Source organism: Dromiciops gliroides, chromosome 3 (assembly GCF_019393635.1).
Source record: "Dromiciops gliroides isolate mDroGli1 chromosome 3, mDroGli1.pri, whole genome shotgun sequence".
NCBI lineage: Eukaryota > Metazoa > Chordata > Mammalia > Microbiotheria > Microbiotheriidae > Dromiciops > Dromiciops gliroides.
The window spans coordinates 587,681,057-587,699,540 of NC_057863.1; the positions used below are offsets into that span (position 1 = coordinate 587,681,057).

At 45.7% G+C, this 18,484-nt stretch overlaps 1 protein-coding gene across 2 annotated transcripts in view; it reads right to left on the bottom strand.

Annotated features, from left to right (window-relative positions):
- CSMD2 (CUB and Sushi multiple domains 2) overlaps window positions 1-15,857 on the bottom strand; it is a 1,007,742-nt gene extending 991,885 nt beyond the window's left edge. For both annotated transcript variants that reach the window (XM_043994712.1, XM_043994711.1), the window contains exon 1: window positions 15,345-15,857. In XM_043994712.1, the coding sequence (XP_043850647.1) occupies window positions 15,345-15,492 (148 nt within the window). In that variant the 5' untranslated portion in view covers window positions 15,493-15,857. The remainder of the gene's footprint in view (window positions 1-15,344) is intronic.
- Window positions 15,858-18,484: the final 2,627 nt, after the last annotated feature.

Genomic DNA, 18,484 nt, shown 5'->3' on the forward strand with positions numbered 1-18,484 from the left:
TGTAGCTAACAGTTTTAGAGAGTTGTCCAAAGCATTGAGATATCAAGAGATTTGTCCAGGGGGCAGCTAGGTGGCGCAGTGGATAGGGTACTAGCCCTGCATTCAGGAGGACCTGAGTTCAAATCCAGCCTCAGATACTTGACATTTACTAGCTGTTTGGCCCTGGGCAAGTCACTTAACCCTCACTGCCTCAGGGGGTGGGGGTAAAAAGATTTTTCCAAGGTCGCACAGTCAGTATTTGTTAGAAACAGGTTGGTGGTGGAGTGGGTTAGAGCATGGGGCCTGGAGTCAGGAAGATATGAGTTCAAATCCAGCTTCAGACATGTACTAGCTGTGTGACCTTGGGCAAGTCACTTAAACTCTTTTTGCCTCAGTTTTCTCAACAGTACAAAGCGGCGGGGGCGGGGGGGGGTGATAATAGCATCTATCTCTCAGGGTTGTTGTGAGGATCAAATAAGATAATTTTTTTAAAGCACTTAGCACATAGTAGGCACTATATAAATAAATACTTATTCCCTTCCCCTTTCCTCTCTCCAACATTAGCTCTCTAGCCCCTATGCCTCACCTCAAAATGAGGTTGTGTAGACTAGGTGACCTATAAGGCTCCTTCCTGCTCTAAATTTATGATCCCAAGATTCTGTGACTTCATGGGAGAGTTTAAAGAAAATAAGCCATAGTAACACATGATTTTCTTAAAAACTATCACTTCCTCAATATCTCCTCATTCATAAAGGATATTGACTAGGCCACTGCAAGGTCCCAAAGTCACCAAAGGTTGGCTCTCTGCAGAACATTAAGCCTTCTCTGGATTAGTCACAGATTGTCCTTGGATCATCTCTAGAGGAGCCATTGATTAGCCATAGATGATCTGTGGATTATCTGGTGTACCTCTTTTAATCAAGCAGACCTTGCCCCTTCATCGTGTTTGATCAGGTAACAAACTCAGGCCTGATTGTCCTGGCCCTCATCCCCGCTGGTACCCTGGGGATACACTGGCATCATCTGAATAGCTGCTGCTGGGAGCTCTGGGCTGCCCCTTTCCGGATATGCACCCCCTGAGAGAATAAAACACACAGGCTCCAACAGCACAGAGCCACTAGCCAGGGATGGACCAATACTAACCAGTGCGTGGAAAGGTTCCTGGTGACTCGGTGGAAATGAACACTTTCTGTCCTCCAATGGAGACCACCATGCCACCCCCTCCCCTTGATTACTGCTAGTGTAAGTGTGTGTGTGTGCACCCCTCTGTACCCTGCACTGCACTCCCAGTCATTCCTACCCCTGCAACTTCTCCTGCAAGGCTAAAAAGACAGTGTTGATCGGCATTCCAGGTGTCCTTCCTTCCCTGTAGAACCCAAACCCACTGACTGGTTCAGCCAGCCAAGTACATGAAGCAAACAAACAAACAAACCAAAGACCCCAAAAGGTCAAGTATCCTCTATTAGAGTCTTCCTTCAATACCTTATCAAGGCTCAGCTGTGAGCCTGCTCTCTTGAAGATTGCCAATAGTACACAAGGTACTCTGAGTCATGTCTGTGTCCTGCTTCTCACTTACCTGGCTGATCAATCCTTCTCAGTCTCCTCTGCTGGATCTTCATACAGGCCATGCCCACTAACTAGAGATGTCTCTAAAAGCTCTTTCCTGGGGTCCCTTTTCTTCTCCTCTATTATCTGACTTGGTGATAGGTCCTGATTCAAATAATTCTTCAGTAATTTGAACAATCCTTCAAATAATCCCTTGAAGTAGCTGCATGCATTCAAATCACACTATTTGAAGTTATAATTATGTAAAATATGGCAGTTGGTCCTAGCCAAATGGAAATACAGTGTGGATGTGAATAATGACCTCCCTCCCCTGCCACACACACACACACACACACACACACACACACACACACACACACACACACACACGGCTGTAATCAGTTCCTTTGGTTGTTGTTCAATCATTTCAGACATGTCTGACTCTTTGTTTCCCCTGTTTGTGGTTTTCTTAGCAAAGATACTAAACTGGTTTGCCATTTCCTCCTCTAGTTCATTTTACAGATGAGGAAACTGAGACAAACAGGGTTAAGTGTCTTGCCCAGGGTTACACAGCTAGTAAATGTCTGAGGTCAAATTTGAACTCAGGTCTTCCTGACTCCAGGCTCTGTGCTCTATCTACTCCACCACCAACCTGCTTCTAACAAATACTGGCTGTGTGATCTCAATGCTCTGGATAACTTCTCTAAGACTGTTCCCTACAGAGAAGTTGCTAACTTGCATCTAGGAGTTTAGCTATGTCAATGAAATATCAGGTCTAGTCTTCCTGACTCCAGGCCCAGTGCTCTACCTGCCTCCAATCACTTCCTATAGGTGCAATTATCATCTATATACACAGATGATTTCTAAATCTACGTAGCCCATCCCAATCTCTTTCCTGAGCTCCAGTCTTTCCAAACATCTCTTGGATGCCTTATAGGCATTGCAAGCAACATGTCCAAAACAGAACCCATCTTTCCCTGAAAACCCTCCTCTTTTCCCAAATTTCCTTTTACAGTCAAGGGCATCCTCCTCCTCCCAAGTCTTTTTGTGTCAAAACCTGTGTCATTCTTCACTCACACTTACTTCACAGCCAATCTGTTGTTGTCTCCTCATTTCTACCTTCACAGTAACTCTCATATAAGTCTCTTTCACTTAACTCACCTTGATAAAGCAGACACCCTGATAAAGGATCTTGTCACCTTACACTTGGACTATGGCAATAGCCTTCCACTTGGTCTCCCCATTCAAGTCTCTCCCCACTCTAATCCATCCTCCACTCAGCTAGAGATTTAGGTTTTACTAAAGTGCTGGTGTGACTGTGTCACCTCCCATACTCAATAAACTCCAATGGTCCCTTAATACCTCTAGGATTAAATATAAAATGCTCTGTTCGGGATGTAAAGCTCTTCACAACCTGGCTGCTTCCTACCTTTCCAATCTTTTTACACTTTACTTCTCTCCAGGTACTCTAAAATTCAGCCTCCTTTTGTTTTTCACACATGAAACTCCATTCCTTTTTTTTTTTTTAATGCCTGATACCCACACCTGGAATACTCTTCCTCTGGGGTGGGGGGTAGAATCACTATATGAATAGAGCTCTAGAAACACAGATGACATTGAACAGTGGAAATAATGGGGGTCCAGGAATGGGATGGGAGTCTTGTAGTGAAATAACTGAGAAACTTGAGGGGGAAATAGCTTTCCTAGCTAACTCAGAGAAAATCTTTGAACCCCCAAACCGCAGAGTTCACTAGCCCAATCTCCTGCTTAAGGTAGGGATGTCTTAGATAGCATCCCTGACAGAGAGCCCTCAAGCCTCTGCTCAAATACCTCCTGTAACAAAAAGTCTTGTTGCTGAAAATCTTCTAACATGAGTTCATCTATAAGAACAAAAGTCATTCCCCATGGATAAGTGGCTAAAAGATATGAATTAAGTTCACAATAGAAGAATGGCAAACTACTAACAACCATGTGAAATATTGTCCCAAATCACCAATATTAAGAGAAATACACATCAAAATAATTCTCAAGTTTCACCTTTAACCCAGCCAATTGGCAATGATGATAATAAATGGGAATGTTCATTGTTGGTGTGGTTGTGAAAAGACACGTATAATTAAAACACTGATGGTGAAGCTGTGAATTGGTCCAACTGTTCTTGAAAGCAATTTAGAATAATGTTTAAAATGGATGAGAATATCTATACTCTTTTGATCCAGATAAAAAGAAAGGTTCATGTATACGAAAATATTCATCTCAGAATTTGTGTGTGTGTGTGTGTGAGCGTGAGCAAAGAAATGGAAACCAAATAAACATGCGTTGAGTGAAGAACAGCTAAACTAATTGTATACATAATTGTAAAGGAATGTTATTTTACTGTAAGACACAAATATGATGGATTCAGAGAAGCACAGGAAGATTTATATGAACTGATGAAAAGTGAAGTAAGCAGAACCAGGAAAATAATATAGACAATGACTACAGCAATACAAGTGGAAATAATAATAAAATAATCAAAACTTAATGTTATGAAATATAATGGCTAATCTTTACCCCAAAGAACAGATATGAGGATGCACCCCTTCCTCTTCTTGTAGAGGACTAAAGTTGTAAAACACAATATATGATGTTATAATTGGTTGAAATATTGGCTAAATTTTCTGATTCCTCCCCCCATTTGTATTTTTTGTTTTAAGGGATGGATTTTTGGGAAGGGGAAAGAGGAAAGATATATTAGGAAATAGAGGTGATATAAAAAAGATATAATTTGAAAAAATAAACTTTTAGATAAGATCTTAAAATGGAAAAAATAAACTGAAATTGTCCATGTTGTTCCATATATACTTATATATATGTGTGTGTGTGTGTAGATATACATATGTATATCTACACATACATATGTATATATACATATGTGTATATCTATCTATATATCTCCAAAATTTGTCCATGTCCCTCCCTATACATTCTAATGACTATAAGCAAATATCAATGAAGTAGGAATCTGTCTGAACCTCAGGGCCATCACTCTGAGTGTGTCTGGCCCATGGTTGGATCTGAAAAAGGTACAGAAGATTGAACTGAATATATCTGTATCATGAGGCACACCCCTAGAATTTTCATAGACTCAAAGAAAATCAGAACTGGAAAAGATCTTAAATGTCATATAGCCTGATGCTCTCTTTTTACAGATGAGAAAATCAAGGAACAGAGAAGGGAAACAACTTATTCAAGGTCACATAGTTAGCAAGAGGCAGAGATTACATTGTTAGATCCTTGATGTTTGGTTGAGAGCTATTTGTTTCTTCTCCCAACAGTACAGTTTTGAACAAAGATAGTTGAGGATTCCAGTTGTGACCTTTAACTAGACTGAGTGACATGTTCTTCAAATGAATTGTCTTCTCCCTTAGTCAGAAAGGGAGACTGAAGCAGCCAAAGGCTTCTTCTGACCAATTTATTGGGAGATGATTCCTTCCTGAGCCCTGCCACACTCAAAATTTCTCATCGGCTAAGTGTGCTGGCTAGTACCATTCTCCCTTTGCAAGCCTTATTTTAAACTTCTCTGAAAGAACTGGACTATGCTCTGTCCTCTCTGCATGTTCACCTCCATGCCTAGTATATTTCTTTTGTTTTCTCCTCTTCACTGTTAAATTCAACCCGTTGTCTAAAGCCCAATCCATATAGTAAAAACTTGCCTTCTGGGACTTTGAGTAGCATTGGTTGCTCCTCTCTCACACACCCATTATTTTGTGAAGATAGAATTTACATGGCTTGGCAACTGATTAGATATTTTTTGGGTTGAGGGATGGGGAAGAGTTGAGAATGATTCTGAAGTTCTGAACCTGGGTAGGTGAAAGGATGGTGATACCTTCAACAGAAGGAAGGGTAGATGCAGAGGGAAAGAAGTTTCATACTGACAAAACACAATGAAGGAGATTCATCACTGGTTAGATGTTGGGACTCAAAGAGAAATGATTAAAGATGGCAACTAATTGAGAGTTTTCTAGTAGAGTGGCCAAGAATGAGGGTAAGCTTTTTCTTGGTCCAGTTCTATCCAAGTTTTTTGTTTGTTTGTTTTTGTTTATTTTTTTTAACCAATGACTTTGCTTGATCTTTGGGGTCTTCCTTCAAGTCATCATCCTTGCCTCTTCCCTATCCCTCAATCCTCAAATCTTCTCAGTTGCCAATTCTTATGGACTTTACTTTCACATCTCTCTAATCCTTACCCTTTCTCCACTCCCACAAATTCCACCCTACTTCAAGTCCTTATCACTTCTTGCATAGATGACTGCAATAGTCTCCTAACTGATCTTTGTATTTCCAGTCTCTCCCTCTCCAATCTATCCTCCACTCAGTTCTAAAACTGGTGTTCCTAACATATATGACCTTGTTATTCCTCTACTCAAAAAATCTTGAGTGGCTCCCAATCACCTCTAGGTTAAAATGTTCTCTTTATCCTGGCATTTAGAGCCAGCCCCCTTCCACAGTGTTACTCCTGTCTATGTTTTTCAGCCTTATTTGATATTATTATTTTCATGTATTTTCCATTCTAGTTAAGCTGACCTAATTTAGGCACCTCCTACATAATATCTCATCTCTTGCCTCCAAGGCTTTGTCTAAGCAACCCCTTAACTAGGGAATTAACTGAAGCCCTTGCCTGGTACACACTCTCTCTTTACCTCCTCCTTGCAGAGTCCTAAGCAGCTTTCAAAGCACAGAATACAGAAGTTACAGAAGCTTTCTCTGATCTCTCCCACTGGGGCTCTCTTCCTCTGGAAATTGCTCCCTAAAACTGTGTGTATACTAGATATCTACTCTTCTGCACAGCTGTTGTCTCATTCCTCCATTCCCCTCATCCCTCAATCTATAACCTCCTTGAGGGCAAAGAGTGCTTCTTTTGTGTCTTTGTACTCTTGGCCCCTAGCATACAGTCTGGCAGTAGAAAGAGCTTAATAAATGCAAATGAACTGAATCAGTTGTTCCTAACTGTGGGCCTTCCACCCCTAGGGAGGGAGGGAGGGCTGAATCCATTAGTGCACCAGGCATCTCATTAAGTGACTCAGTGCAATAAATAAGCAAACACACCTTCAGAAGAGGAATAAATTATATAGGTATTACTATTTTTTCAAATGCACATAGAGGTCATTTTGATTAATAAAATCCAAGTTCATTTAAAAGCACTGCTGGGTCTATAGTAGCTTTTTATCCCAGCTAATTGTCATAATCAAGAGAAAGTATAGTTCAACTACCATAATGTGGGACCTAAAGGATGGGAACCACTGACTGAGATGAAGGCATCAATGGTGGGCTTATCAGATTTGCAGATGGGAAACAAGAAATTAGGAGGCATAACTAACAAACAGAATTGAGATCTAAAAAGATCTCTACAGGCTGAAAGGACCAGTGACTGGGGGCCATTAGAGACAGTGGGAGGGGGTTAACTCAGTAAACAGGCTGTGGTTTAGTAAACACAGAGGACTCCACAGGGAAATTTCCAGTCATTAACCAAGTAAACAAGCAAGGGTCAGTAACAATAAAGGAACCCCGAAGGCCAATCCAGAGACTTCACTTCAATAAATAAGACAGGTTGGATAAACACAAAGGGAGATAGCAATACAAGAAGAGAGATCATAGGGAGGTCTAGACTCCATTTGTTTGCTCTAAGCTCTGCCTTCGCCTTCCTTCTTTTTGAGCAACATATCCCTAATTTGTAATGGATTCTAGGGGCCATGTAGCCAAGTCTTGGGTATATTCAGAATAACCTAAGGAAATGAGATAAGAATAAATGTAAAGTTCTATAAGTGGGTTCAAAAAATCAGCCAAATAAGCACAAGATGGGAAAGACTAAGCCTCACAATAACTCATGAAAAAAAAAAAAGATCTGTGGGTTCTTAGTGAACTGCAAAGTTAACACCAGTCAACAGCCTGACAAGGCAGTCAGAAAAGCTAATAGGATGTTAATGTTCAATATGAGAAACCAACCCAAAGAAGAGAGGTGATAGTTCTCTAGTATGGTGCACTTGTCAGAACATATGGAATAGTGTGTTTAGTTCAGAGTACTCTGTTTTAAGAAGAAACGTAATTGGCTGGATGCAGGCAGAGAAGGTTGTTGAGTGGACTGAAGACTAAGAAACAAAAGAATTTCTTGAAGGCACTGGGGATGTTTAGGGTGAAGAAGAAAAGACTGAGAGGGCACTTGATTATCTGAAGGACTGCCAAAAGGAAGAGGGATTAGGTGGATTCTGTTTTATCTATTAGATAGTAAACTCCTTGAGGTCAGGGAATATGGCACCTTTCATCTCTGTATTCCTTGCTGAATTTGTTGTTGGATTTATTCCAAAGGGGAGACAAAAGACTTGTGTGCAGAAAGAATTTTTGATTAGAGCTGAGTGACAAAGGGACGGGTTTCTTTGTAAGACAGTGAGTTCCTAACTCACATCAGAGGTCTGCAAGAAGAGGTTGGATGATGACTTGTTAAGAGCACTGCAAAAATGGATTCATGTTTCAAGAATGGGTTGAATTTGGGGGCAGCTAGATGGCGCAGTGGATAGAGCACCGGCCCTGGAGTCAGGAGTACCTGAGTTCAAATCTGGCCTCAGACACTTAACACTTACTAGCTGCGTCACCCTGGGCAAGTCACTTAACCCCAATTGCCTCACTAAAAAAAAAAAAAAAAACAAAGAATGGGTTGAATTTGATGCCTACTAATGGCCCTTGCAGTTTAGAGATTCTTGGATTTAGCGTTTTTCTAACTTCTGAATTTCTAGAACAAAATTTTTCATGGGAAGTGTTCTGGCGATACTGTCCTTTGTATATAAGAAATGCAGACAGTTCAAGCTTTACCCAAGTAGACCACAGACCTGCATGTAAAGGGATTTTGACTTAATGTGGATTTGTCTGTGGACATAGGGAAGGGAGAGAGAAAGGGATTCTGGAAGGGGGCCACTGGTAGACATGTGGAGCCTGGCACTGACACTGATGGGAGAGGACAGGAGGCTTGAGGGTTGGGACAGATGAGTACAGACACCCAATACCTAAGCATGGACTAATGGGAGACAAATGGGTGGACATGTGGACAAATGGGTGGAGTGGGGCAAAGATCTCCTCTGGGCACCCCACCCCCTTCCTGTGGTGGTCTCTCTGGCTATTCTTCTATTTTTACTTGGAGGATTATTTTTTGTGTGGGAGTGGGGAGAGGCTTCAGAGCTTGAGCTGAGGGGCAGGAGTGGAGACAGAGCACAGTATTGTACAGTAAAGTTGAAGTGTTTGTTTTTTTCAAAATGCGAATTGCTTTCAGAATTCTTTACATAAAGTCAGATTTGTGTAACAAATTTAAATAGAGCAGGAATTGTCTGTAGTGTAAAAGGCACAATTCATAATATTTGTCATAATGACATCGATGAGACTCATACTAGCATAAGCAGATAAAGTACTGGATTTGGACTCAGGAAGACCTGGTTTCAAATCCCACTTCTGAGGCCTGATAATTGTGTGACTTTGGGCAAATAGCTCAGATAACTTTTTAAGACTCCACATTACACTGGTTAAGGCCTGTGCTTGTGGGTGGCATTCCTACACCTGGAGTATTCACAAGTGTGTTGATGTGTGTTGAGAAAAGGAGGTGGGCTGATCTCTGATGGCAGTGGCCCCTCTTTGTCAAAAGGAGGTGGGGGATGGGGCAGCTAGGTGGCAAAGTGGATAGAGCACCAGCCCTGGAGTCAGGAGTACCTGAGTTCAAATCCGGCCTCAGACACTTAACACTTACTAGCTGTGTGACCCTGGGCAAGTCACTTAACCCCAATTGCCTCACTAAAAAAAAAAAAAAAAAGGAGGTGGGGAAGATTCCTTAAACTTGATAAAACAAGTCTTCTAAAAGGGCTTCTAGGAACACAGGAATATAGAATTATAACTATTAAAGTCATTCAATTATAACTATTAAAGAAGAGTACCACTTCTAGAGAGATCATTTAGGACTAAACCTGGGTTTTAATCCCAGCTCTGCTATTGACTAATCATGTGACCTTGGGCAAGCCACTTCATCTCTGTGGTCTTGGTTTCCTCATTTGTAAAATGAGGGAGTTAGATTAGATGGCCTATGAGGTCCCTTCCATCTTGAAATCTATAATCCTATGATCCTAGATATAATTTAATCCAGCCTCCTTCTTTTACAAAAGAGGAAACTGAGACCCAGAGTGACTGAGTAACTTGCCTAAAGTCATACAACTATTAAGTGACAGATTAGAACTAAATTACTCTAACTCCTACTTCGGGGTTTCTTGTTCTGCACATTATCATCTACCTCCCCCATCCCCCACCCCTGCCCCCATTCCAATCCAGTCTTTACAAGGCTGCCAAACTCATCTTTGTTGTATATAAGTAGATCTGGCTACATCACTTATCTGCACAAAAATGGTTTTAAAGGCCTTTGTTCCCTTAGCTTGCTTGTTTTATCTCATATTCCTCTCTACTTACACACTAAGCTTAGAATTGAACTGAACTCATTCCTGCTCTTTGGTTTCCACAGCTTTCACTCACAGTTCCTGTTCCGGGAATGCTCTCTGTCCATGGTATTGAATGCCCAGGCACCACTCTACTTTTCCTTAATAAACTCCCCTCCACTTACTGTGTGTTTCCAAGTGAAGTGGACTAATCTTTGCTCTTGGACACTCTCCTGACTCCACACCTTTGCTCACACTGTTGCTTATTCCTGGAATGCCCTCCCTCCCTGTTGAATTCCTGTTGAATCCCTTCCCATTCTTTAAAGGTAAACACAGATGTTCCTCCATTTATCATTCCCCAGTCACCCATAGGACTTCACCCCTCACATGCACTTATGTAATAATCATGCATTTATTACTTCTCTTGGTGTCTTATCCCCCTTCTAAGCCTTCCCCAGAATCTAGAAGAGTACATTGCACACAGCAGGTACTTAATGATTGTTGAACTGAATTTAACTGATTTGAATCAAAATGGACTCAACCAATCATCACTTCCCATAAAAAGTAATGGAAGAGAAGAGAAGACTAGGTAGGAATCACAAAAAAAACAGAACTGAGACAAAGAAGCAGGACATAGATGGGAGCAGCACCCAATCTTTCTGTGAGGGGTTAGAACAAGGGTCAGAACCCAATCCGTTTTATGTCATGGATTTACTGAGCAGCCTGGCGAAGCCTACAGACCATTTTTCAGAATAATGTTTTTAAATGCAAACAATAAAATAAATTGAATTATAAAGGAAACCAATTATATTGAAATATAGTTATAATAATAATAATAATAATAATAAAGTTTATTGACCCCAGATTAAGAACCTTCCCTTTGGAGATCCCTTAATCTAGTGACTTTCCTGGTTTTTCATTTCACCTCCTCTGAATTAGGAGCACAGCCTTTAAAATACTGTACTATTTAACAATAATAAATGACATTTTTTGTAGTGCTTTAAGTTTACCAAATACATGTAACATAGCGCCACATTTTGACTCTCCCAACAAGGCGATACCATGGATAGCATTTTTCCCAATTGACAGAGAAATAAACAGGATAAGAAAGTTTGAATGATTTTTTTCCCCTCAGTGCTGACATTGCCAAGAGTAGGATTTTGACCCAGATCTTTCTGATTCTAAGGCCAGCTCTTGATGCACTGTATTGCTTACCCCCATTTCTAATGTTAGAGGTAGAAAAGCTTGGTTCTCAGTCTCACTCCATATACTGCATGGGCTAAACTTCTTCTCTGCCTCAATATGTACACATTCTTCATAATGATCTATCTAGAATGCCATCCTTGGATGATAGTGTTTTAGAAACTGTTTTCTGATTATCTACATTCTATTCTATATGGAAATCAGAATTAATTCTTCCCAGACCCTCCTCCATGCCTAGAATTTACTTCCTTGTCAATTCTACCTTTTAGAAGTTTGAGATTCCTTCAAGGCTCATTTTAGGTGTCACCTCCTAAGGGAAACCCTAATCTCCCAAGTTAATACTAACTTCTCCCTCATCAAATTATTTGGAATGTATTGATCTGATTTTAATGTTGTACTCCTTACTCCCCAGAGTAAACTATAAGCTCCTTTTGGGCAGGGGCTGATTTTGTTTTTATTTTTTTTTGTCCCAAGTGGCCTTGCACTGAGTAGGTGCTCAGTAACTAAATGCCTGTTGAATTGGACTAAATGGAGCTTACATATAATATATGAGCTTTTATTTATATTTATAACATATCAAAACACATTTATATTGTACTTTAAGGTTTTCAAAGTGCTATACAAATATCATCTTATCCTCATAACCACCTTGGCAGGTAAGTTTTATTATCCCAGTTTGCAGATGAGGAAAGCAAGGGAGACAGGTTAAGTGACTTGTCCAGGGTCATAGAGTGTCTGAGGATGGATTTGAATTCAGGTCTTCTGACCTGATTTTCCTGTGGTCAAGAAAATTACTTCATTCACTAGCTGACCTGAACAAATCATACCTTTGTTCTTTTTAAAGTGAGTTCCCCATCACTGAAGAGCTTCAAGCAGAGGCTGGCTGGTCAGGGATGTTGTTAGGTGGGCTTTAGACTAGATAGAGGCCTTCTGGAAATCCTTCCAGGTCAGAAAATCCACGACTGTGGAATTCTGTAAGTTTCTATTACTCCATCTATTTGTATCTCTGCCATCCAGATCTGTGTTTCTTTTCACAAGGTTGTCAATCTGATTACAGTCATCTGAACAAAGAGAGATTAGGCTACATATGAGGAGATGCTAGGAAGCCTAGATTTAGGGTCCTCCATATATAAAAATCACAGTTAAACTGAAGCACTAATAGAACTTAAGCTGAGGTTGTGAAATGGGGGGGGGGGGAAGAAATAAAAACCTTTCCTTTTCCCCATCATAGAAACATGGAACAGAATGTCTGAGCTAAAGAGACTCCAGAGATAATTTAGTTTGTCATCTTCACTCTACACATGAAAAAACTCAGCCCCAGGGGAAAGGAAAGGACTTACCCAAGGTCACACAGTGAGTCAAGTACTGAACTGCCAGAATTTGGGAATTCCAGTTGGGGAGAAAGAACAGGGAGTATTTCAGATCTTGGGTAAACTTTCGAGTTAGCTAACACTCACTAGACAAAATGAAGAGACTCAATTTCCCCTAAGTGACTTGCTCATTATAACCCACCCCACCCAACAGTAACCCGATTCAAGTCAGGGGCACTGTTTACTGCACAGTTAAAAATCTCATTACTCAGCGGGGGGATGATTGAAGAGCAAAGACAAAGAAAAGCCGGAGGATCGGCCTTTACAAGTCACTTTCCCCACCGGAACTTCCCCGACTGCAGCAGTCTTTTGCCGGCCAATGCTTCTCTACAGAAAGGAAACCCTAGGGACTTGGCAAGGGAAAGTTCGGCTGGGGGTCTGCCTCTCTTTCTCCCTCCCCACGGGTGTGACACATCCAAGGGGAAGAAAATTCTAGCCCCTGCATCTCGCAAACAGTCCATCAGGGTCTTGCAGAACCACTCCCTGTGATTGCAGTGAGAGCTAATCTGGCAACTGCAACGAGAGCGTTGGGTCTCAGCATCTACTGAGCAATAAAGTGCTGGAAGCCACCTGATCCCGGGTCCGGCGAGGTCTCCTTAGAGAAGGCTGGGTGCTCCTGGGCTACTGGCCCAGAAACAGCAAGCAGCCCCTTATGTGATTGTATACCGTGAGTGTGTGACGAGGGAGGGAAGCTCAGCTCTAGGAGCCAGAGTCGGCAGGCGCCGCGATGCATACAGCTCTGGTGCCACTCTCTGGGTAATGCGAGTCATTACTGCTTGGAGTATCAGGGAAAAAAAAAAGTCCTAGGCAAAGTACTGGCTGAAAGAGCTAGTGGCCACCAGGGAAGGATGAAAGTGAAGGAGATTCTCTCCCCTTGGTTCCCTTGGGTCAGCCAGCTTCTTCACACCACTTCCTCCCTATAAAGCCCACACAGTGACATGCAGCAGGATTCGATGACTAAGTGAACCAGTGGCCCCATTGCTATTAGTTTTTCTGCGGAGATTGTTTGGGAGAGTTTGAGGAGGCTAGGCCATAAGGGACCCCTGTCCCCCTGCCCGGGATGAAATATTGCTTCCCAGAAGTTAAGAGAGGAGGGCAGTCATAACCCAAGCTAGATAGTCGCTATTAGACACAGGAGGATGTAGGGGCAACAGTCCGAGGAAAGACCTCGTCGTGCCTCTGCGGGAAAAGAGCAAGGCAGCTCTGGGCGGGGCTGGGGTTGAGGCTGGGAGGAGGGTACCTGGCATTGTTAAGTTGGGAAAACTCCTTAGAAAGAGAAGCCCAGGGAAGAAAACTAACACTCGCAGAAGAAAGCAGAGCATGGAGGAATCTGACACGGTTCAGCTGCCCCAGAGAAGTCCAAGTCCCTAGCCTCTATGTCCATCTAAGGGATCGCCCACCAGTCCCTAGGGAAAACGTCCAGCTAGCCCCAGGGGAACGGAAACAGTGCTGCAGGAAAACTGCTGATCTGGCCCAGGAAAATCCGGGAGTTTCAGCCAGGGTCAGAACGATGTCTCTAGACTCAGATAAGGGATGGGGGGAGAGAGAGAGAGAAGCTAAATCTGTTCAGTATCTCTAACCTAAGGGTTAGGTGCTGGTCAGTGCGCTCCACTCTCTTCAAAGAGAGCCTTATATAAGGAAATCAGGTTGGCATTTCCGCTACGGACAAAGTTTGGGGACACCAGCGGGCTCCCCTTCCCCCCCCCCCCGCCCCAATCTCCCTTCACCCCGGCACCCGCCCTCGCCAGACTGAGCCTGAAACAAAGTCCCTTCACAGCTGCTGGTGCTGCCGCTGCAGAAAGAGCATTTGCTGCAGGCAGTGAGAAAGGGCACTTTGAGGGGGAGAGCTCCGGGCTGGGGGAGGGGAAAGCGAGGCGCGGGCGAAGCCGCTTCTCCCCCGACGCCCCAGCGGTCGCCTGGCAGCCCGGGAAAGAGCAGGGCATCGCCCCAGCAGTCACCTCCTCTCCTTCCCTAAGCTGTAGACCGAAGGATAAAGTCTTCACTGCCCCCTCTCTCCAGTCCACCACCGCGGCCCCAAACCGTTCGCAGCCCCCGAAGGCACCTGCAGGGCTCGGGGTGGGGGGTACCGGGTAAGGGGATGGAGAAGAGGGAGGGGATCGGAGGAGGGCTCCTTACCGGGGCCGGGCCATGGCGAGGAAGTTTATTTAACATGCTGGGTTGCTTCCCAGACCCCGCCAGGCAGGGCCAGAAGGCCAGTGCGTCGGGGAAGGTGGCTGGTATACGCCTCCCGCCGGCTCTGGGGAGCTCAGCCCGCTCCCGGCGCCGGCTGGGCTCCGAAGAAACCGGCTAGGGGGGTGGGGCGGGAGAGAGCCAGGCAGAGCCCGGAATCCACGGGGTTTGCCCCTATCCTGGCTCTTCCAGTGCGCCCAAGCCCAGAGACGTTTTTTTGTTTTGTTTTGTTTTGTTTTGTTTTGCAAAGCAGGGTCCTCGAAGGGAAAGGGGTGGTGAAAATAACCCCAGGAGGGAGGGGGCCCGGGCTGGCGAGGGGCATTTCCCCCAGCTGAGGCCCGAAGGGGCCGAGAGATCCGGGAAAGTTTATCCAGGGAGAAGCCCCGAGAGACGGCAGCGGGCACCGAAGCCAGGTCCCGGGTGCTCCCTGCACGCTGTCCAGGTTTGGCGGCTGCGCTGCGCTTCCAAAGCAGGGGATGGGGACAGGGCTGGGGCCGGGGCCGGGGCCGGGGCCCGACCGGGGCTGGGGCTGCCGGGGGCGGCACGGCGCGGAGAGGTGCGGCGCGCCGCGGCTGAGAGCGCAGCGGAGCTCGCCGCCCGGGGCTGGGCTGGCACTTACCGGTGGCCGAGGCGGTGAGCAGCCCCCAGCATAGGAGCAGCAGGCGACTCCCTCCAGCCCGCACGGGAGCCCTCATCCCGGATTCGCTCCGTACGCTCGGATCGGGGCCGCCGCAGCCCCTGGGCTCCCATCCCGACGAGGGCTTCATGGCCGGGTCGGGCTCGGCGAAGGAAGGCTGAGGCTCCGACCGGGCGGAGGAGGAGAAAGGAGGTCAGGAGAGAGCTTTTTTTCTGCTCGGAAAAATCCCTAATACGTGGAAGCCCTGAGCTGCTGCGGCTGGAATGAACCAAGTCTCCGCTGGCTCGGGGAGAGGAGGGCTTCGCTCTCTGAAAATGACTCTCTCCAATCGAGCTTTGCAGGATCAGCGGCGGAGGGTCCCCGGGGAAAGGGGAGTTTTATTATCCCGGGGATTAATCACTTGCCGAGCTCGCTTCGCCCCCCACCCACCTTCCACTTCCCCACTCTGGGAGGGGGAGCATCGGAGGGGACCGGGCTGGAAGAGGGGAAAACTGCAATAGGGCTTTCCTACCTTATCAGCGCCGCCACCCCCTCCCCCAACACACACAATAAACCACAAATTACGTCTTAAGGGTTGTTTATTCGTATTTGTTTTAAAATGGACTGGTTTCTTCTCAAGTTCAGCCTCCCCCTCCCCCCCCCCGCCCCAAACACACCCATAGAGGACAATTTCCATTTCTTAAATCGTCTGATAAACGCAAGCACATATATACATACACTCGCCCGCACTCACATTCACACGCACACACACATTGACACACTTACCTATGCACTCATTCCCACATGCATCTATACTCACATTTACACACTCACACTCATTCACTGTCACACTCACATTTAGGTACAGTCACACATTTACACATGCATACACTCACGCACACTATTTAATAATTACAAATTCAGTCTGGAAAAGAAATCAGCATACTCTCCCCCAGTCTGGATGGAGATGGGGGTTGGCGGTGGGGGGCGGGGAGAGAAGAGTGTCTAGGGCTGTGAGCCATCCGGGCTGAAGGGTCTTGAACTTATCACTTGGACTTAGGAGGTTATCTACAAGAAGGGATGCTCATACAAATCCCTTCTCCGAAAGCTGCTTTCGGGATGGGGAGGGGGGAAAGGGGAGGGTGCTGTTACAAAGACGGAGTCTCTGTCCACCTTTTTTCTGTCTTTTCCCCATACTCTCAGTAGAGGGGCCTGGGGTAGGGGGCAGGTACCCACGCTGGTGGTGAGCTCAGTGAAAGCTTGCTTGTCTCCTCAAAAGTGCAGGCATTTTCAGTTGCTTTCCTGGTATGGCCAGGGTGGTGGCGGCCAGTATTGGAAAGTTACCCGGGAAATTTGCACAATTTACCCCCAAAATTAATTGTCCCCCCTCCCCGACAGCATATTCACACACACACACACACACACACACACACACACACGGGTCCAGGACCCACACAAGCACACCATCGGGGACCTGGCTGGAAAACAAGTTTTTCTGATGGGTGCAGCCCTGCCTGCAGATTTTTGACTACCTCTTTCTATGCCCACCCCCATCTCCCTAGCTCCATCTCTAGCTGCGCCCCCCCTCCCCAATTTTTGGCTTCTCCCCGGTCACGATGGCTTCTTCCAGGTCTACGCCAATTGCTGAACACTGAGGGGAAAGAGTTGGAGGAGGGACCGAAGAACAGAGGGAATGAGAGAGCAGGAGAAGGGGCTGGGGGTATTTGGGCGAGAGCAAGGGGGAGGCGGGTGGGGATGTTCAAAAAAGATGACAAGGAGGAAAGGAACTAGGAAACCCAGACTGGAGAGAGAGGAGGCGGACTGAGAGTGGAAGATAAGGTGGTCCGGGTAGACCATGGGGGGAGTGGGGGGTGGGGGAAGAGCAGGTTCGAGAGGAATTCAATGGAGCCAAAAGGGAGAAATTGGGGTTGTTCAGTCTGATGTGCAAGAAAAAAGGTGGGCTGGGGGCTTCTCATGGAGGGGGGAGGGATGTAAAGTGAAGCCTGGTGGCTTTGGCTTTGGCCACAGGCACCTAGGCAGTTAAGGGAAAAGTGACCTCCAGTACTCCTGTCCCCCCCCCTCCCCCGCACCTCTCCCCCCCCTTCCTGAGATTTCCCTATGGGTGGGGCCAGGACTCGAGCTTAAAAGAGTGTCCCTCTTCTCCATCACCCTATGCCCCCCAGAGGGATTTACCCCTCTAGGACTTCATCAAGAAACACCCCCCACCCCCGTCCTGCGACCCTCAAGATGTTCCAGCTCCTTAGAATGAGCTCATCTGACAGCTGGGAGACCATTTATACCCCGGGCTTGCGAATCTCCCCGTAATCGCCCGTTTCTCGTCCTCCCCTTTCCCCCTCCCCCTATCTCCCTCCCTTCCAGCCCTCTTCTTGCTTCTGCTTTTCAGGCCGCTCCCGCCGCCAGCCACTGCGCGGCTGCCAAGAACCAGGGGCCAAAGGCAGCTCCGTGAAAGACTCGCTTTATATCCCTTCAAACTCGCGGGGCCCCATTGAAACCAACTTATTGTCCCAAGGCAGAGGGAGCTCAGAGGGAGCGGGGAATAAGAGGGGAGGGCTCGGCGGGACTTCCCACCACCCCCTCCCTCTTCCCACCAACCCATCCTTCCTGTCCCAGAGGGATAGTCTAGACAACCAAGTGGGGGAAGGGGAAGGACATGGGGCCAGGAAGATACCCCTAACTATCTTTGGGTTTAACCCTAAATCTCGAAGTAAAGAAGCCTCCGGAGCTTTCTCCTGAGTCAAAGGAGTGAAGCTGGAGATCTGTCCCTGTAAGCAGCCCCCTCCCATACAATTTCCTCCAAGTCACATCTTCGGGAGTTGACTTCTTTGACCCATCACCTTTTCTACATCTAATGAGATGCGGTTGCCCACTCTTCTCTCGGGAAAAAGAAAAGGAGTTATGGTTGCTTGGTCTGAGCTCAGGGAGCTTAGGTCAGAAGAGCAGAGAGAGAAAGAGGAAGAGACAGACTGAGAAAGCCTGAGACAGGAAAAGAGAGAAGAGAAATTAACGCGCTTCGCTAGAGTCAGAGCTACAGTAAGATAAACCAGAAAAGACAGAGAAAGAGCTCATGTAGTTTTGCTCTACTCTAGTCTCCATGCTCCAGCCCTAAGCTGCTTTTCACCCAG